Source organism: Miscanthus floridulus, chromosome 19, assembly GCF_019320115.1.
Source record: "Miscanthus floridulus cultivar M001 chromosome 19, ASM1932011v1, whole genome shotgun sequence".
Lineage (NCBI taxonomy): Eukaryota > Viridiplantae > Streptophyta > Magnoliopsida > Poales > Poaceae > Miscanthus > Miscanthus floridulus.
This window is the reverse complement of record NC_089598.1, coordinates 82620005-82622524: the sequence shown is the minus strand read 5'-3', so window position 1 is coordinate 82622524 and position 2520 is coordinate 82620005. Positions and strand designations below refer to the sequence as shown.

Sequence of the window (2520 nt, the reverse complement as noted above, 5' to 3'; positions counted from 1 at the left end):
CTCAGCCATTGCAAGGGCCTCATCCAAAGCGCCTTTCGTCAGCTAGTGCACATTCTGTTCCGCCCCTAGCTGCCCAGCAAGAGACGTGGCCGAGGCCGTAGCCTCTACGGCTCGAGACCTGAAGGCATCCCGATCACTGGCCACGCAGGTGAGCTCCTCCTCCAATTCCTTGACCCGCGCCGCCAAAGGGGCGAGTTGCTCCTAGGCCATGGCCGCCTTGACCTTCGCATCGGCACAATGAAGGCGGAGGTCCTCCACCTCTGCGCTCTGCGCCGATAGGAGCTCGTTGGCGCCTGCAAGAAGGCCCTTCTGCCGCTGAAGCTGGTCCCAGACATCCCTCTCCCGGCAGAGGAAGACCGACTTCCCAAGAGATCGGGTCTCGAGCTCCTGGGGGAAATAGAACAGGGGTCAATCCCTACAAAGAAAACTCAGAAAAGACCACCGCATGGGAAAAGAAAGCACGAACCTGGGCAACTCCGAGCAAATCGTTGGCCACCACGAACAGCACCGTCCATAGAGACCGCTCCGCCAACTGGCGATATTGCTCGAACGTGTCCCAGCGACCGCCCTCGGCCGCGTCCTCAAGAGCAAATAGAGGCTCTGCCTCAGGATCATCCCGGCTTTGCCACAGGACACATGGGTGGTTCCACCCGCGGGGCTCGGGTCGCACCCATGCGAGGGCTGAGCTTCCCTCGCCCAGGGTTGGAACCGGCTGTTCCACGACACCGTCCACCTCGGCGCCAGCCATCTCCTGCGCTCGGGAAGTATCGTCGGAGGAGATAAGAAGAATCTCCACCTCCTAGGTGCTCTCCCGCAACGGCGGCGGGCCTTGAACCAAGGGTGCCACCAAGGCCTCTGCCGCCTTCATCTCCACTTCCTGGGCTGGCATCCCCGCCACGATCACATCAGCATCGGTGGTCCTGGGGGCTCTGGCCTCTTCCATCGTGGCCTCGGTGGTCCCGGGGGCTCCGGCCTCTGCCATCATGGCCTTGGTGGTCTCGGGGGCTCCGGCCTCCGCCATCGTGGCCTCGGCGGTCGCGGGGGCTCTGGTGCCCGCCGCAGCGGCCTCGATGGTCCTGGGCGCCGCAGCCTCCGTCGCCCCGGCCTGTGAAACCTCGGGGACCTCGGTCCCAGTGGTCTCGACGGCCAAAGGAACCTCGGCCGCATCCGACCCATGGGCCTCGCCATCACGGGGCAGAGGCGCTCCCTCCCCCTCCTGTGTCAGGGCCACCTCAGCAGCCCCTCCTTGGGTGGCTGGCTCCTTCGGGTCGGCCTTCGCCTATGCCACGCCATGTTGTAGGGCGGCTTGCGCCTCCGCCACCCAGTGGGCGGTGGAGCCGGGGTTAACCTTGAGCGCTTTAAGGGGCGCCAAGGTAGGCACCTCCACAGGCCGCTTCCGGCTAAGGACAAGACGATCACAGGGTCAACACAAGACAAAAGAATGAACAGAAGGCACTGGGACCCCACCAAAAATACACCTACCTCGAGCGGGGCGGCAACCGCTTCGCCACGGTGACCCTTGTCCGCAAAGGCGGTGGCGGCGGCAGAGGCATGACCTCCGTGTCCATCGGTGCCAGTTGGTCCTCAACGGACCTCGATGCCCCCTCGGTCCTCTGCGAGGGCAGTTGCGTCGCCTCCGCCGCCACTTGTTCCACCGCCGCCGCCGAGCCCACCGGGCTGACGGCGTGTTTGCCCAACGCCCGCGCCTCGGGCGTGTCGGCCTCGGCCCTGGAGCGGGCAATTGCCGACCCCGGGTCTGCTCCTCCTCCTCCTCCTGGGGGTGCCGGGTAGCTAGCCGACGCCTCGAGCACCGCCTCCCCTACGTCAGGGAGATGGTCCAGGGGACCGTGCCCCATCTCGCCCTCGTCATCCCCGTCCGAGGCCTCCGTCGACAGCGACGGCGACGGGGATTCCTCCAATGGGAGGCCATCCTTCCTTTGCTGCTGGCAATGCTTATCTAGTTCCTCGTGCGCGAGGATCTTCTTCATGCATTTCGCCGCCTTGGCGTCTTTCCGCTTTTTCTGCGCCTCGGTGTGCGCCAAGTTGATCGCCCACCGCCTCGCGTCCTCGGGAACGGGTGGCGGAGAGGCGCGCACGTCCCTCATCCCCTATAGGAACGGCGAACGCGCATAAGGGAACGAGAAGTAAGGAGAAACGGAGGAGGCTTGGGGGCTACAGCAGCGCATGACTTACCAGCGAGAGGAACCCCCACGACGGGCGCATCATGATGGGTGTCAGGTTGCCGCCCCTCAGCTTTGCCTCCACCGTCTCCCCCACCCGATGAAGAATTTCCTCATTAGAAAGGGCGGAGGAGGACATTCGGATGCCCTCATTGGGCTCACCCAGCCTCATCTCGAACAGGCGTCGTCGCCGAGCCATCAGCAGCAGCACCCTCCAGTGGTGGAAGGCAGCCACGACTACAGCCGCGGTAAGGCCACGGCCCCGTAGCCTCTCCAGCCCCTCCAGAAGCGGCTGCAGCTTGGGCTGATCCTCCCTCAGGACGCTGTACTTCCACCTCTC

At 64.8% G+C, this 2520-nt stretch overlaps 1 protein-coding gene across 1 annotated transcript; it reads right to left on the bottom strand.

Annotated features, from left to right (window-relative positions):
• Positions 1–799: 799 nt before the first annotated feature.
• LOC136526265 (uncharacterized) lies at positions 800–2226 on the bottom strand. Its single transcript, XM_066518993.1, has 3 exons — positions 2194–2226; positions 1707–2108; positions 800–1279 (listed from the first exon to the last, which is right to left on the bottom strand). Exons 1-3 carry the CDS (start codon positions 2224–2226, stop codon positions 800–802), a joined length of 915 nt encoding a protein of 304 aa, XP_066375090.1.
• Positions 2227–2520: the final 294 nt, after the last annotated feature.

Coding starts and splice junctions, on each gene's coding strand:
- LOC136526265 (XM_066518993.1), bottom strand. CDS start 2,226: ATGATGCGCCCGTCGTGGGGGTTCCTCTCGCTG. Junction 2,109..2,193: donor CGTGGGGGTTCCTCTCGCTG/GTAAGTCATGCG, acceptor CCGTTCCTATAG/GGGATGAGGGACGTGCGCGC. Junction 1,280..1,706: donor CCGAGGCCGACACGCCCGAG/GCGCGGGCGTTG, acceptor GGCGTGGCATAG/GCGAAGGCCGACCCGAAGGA.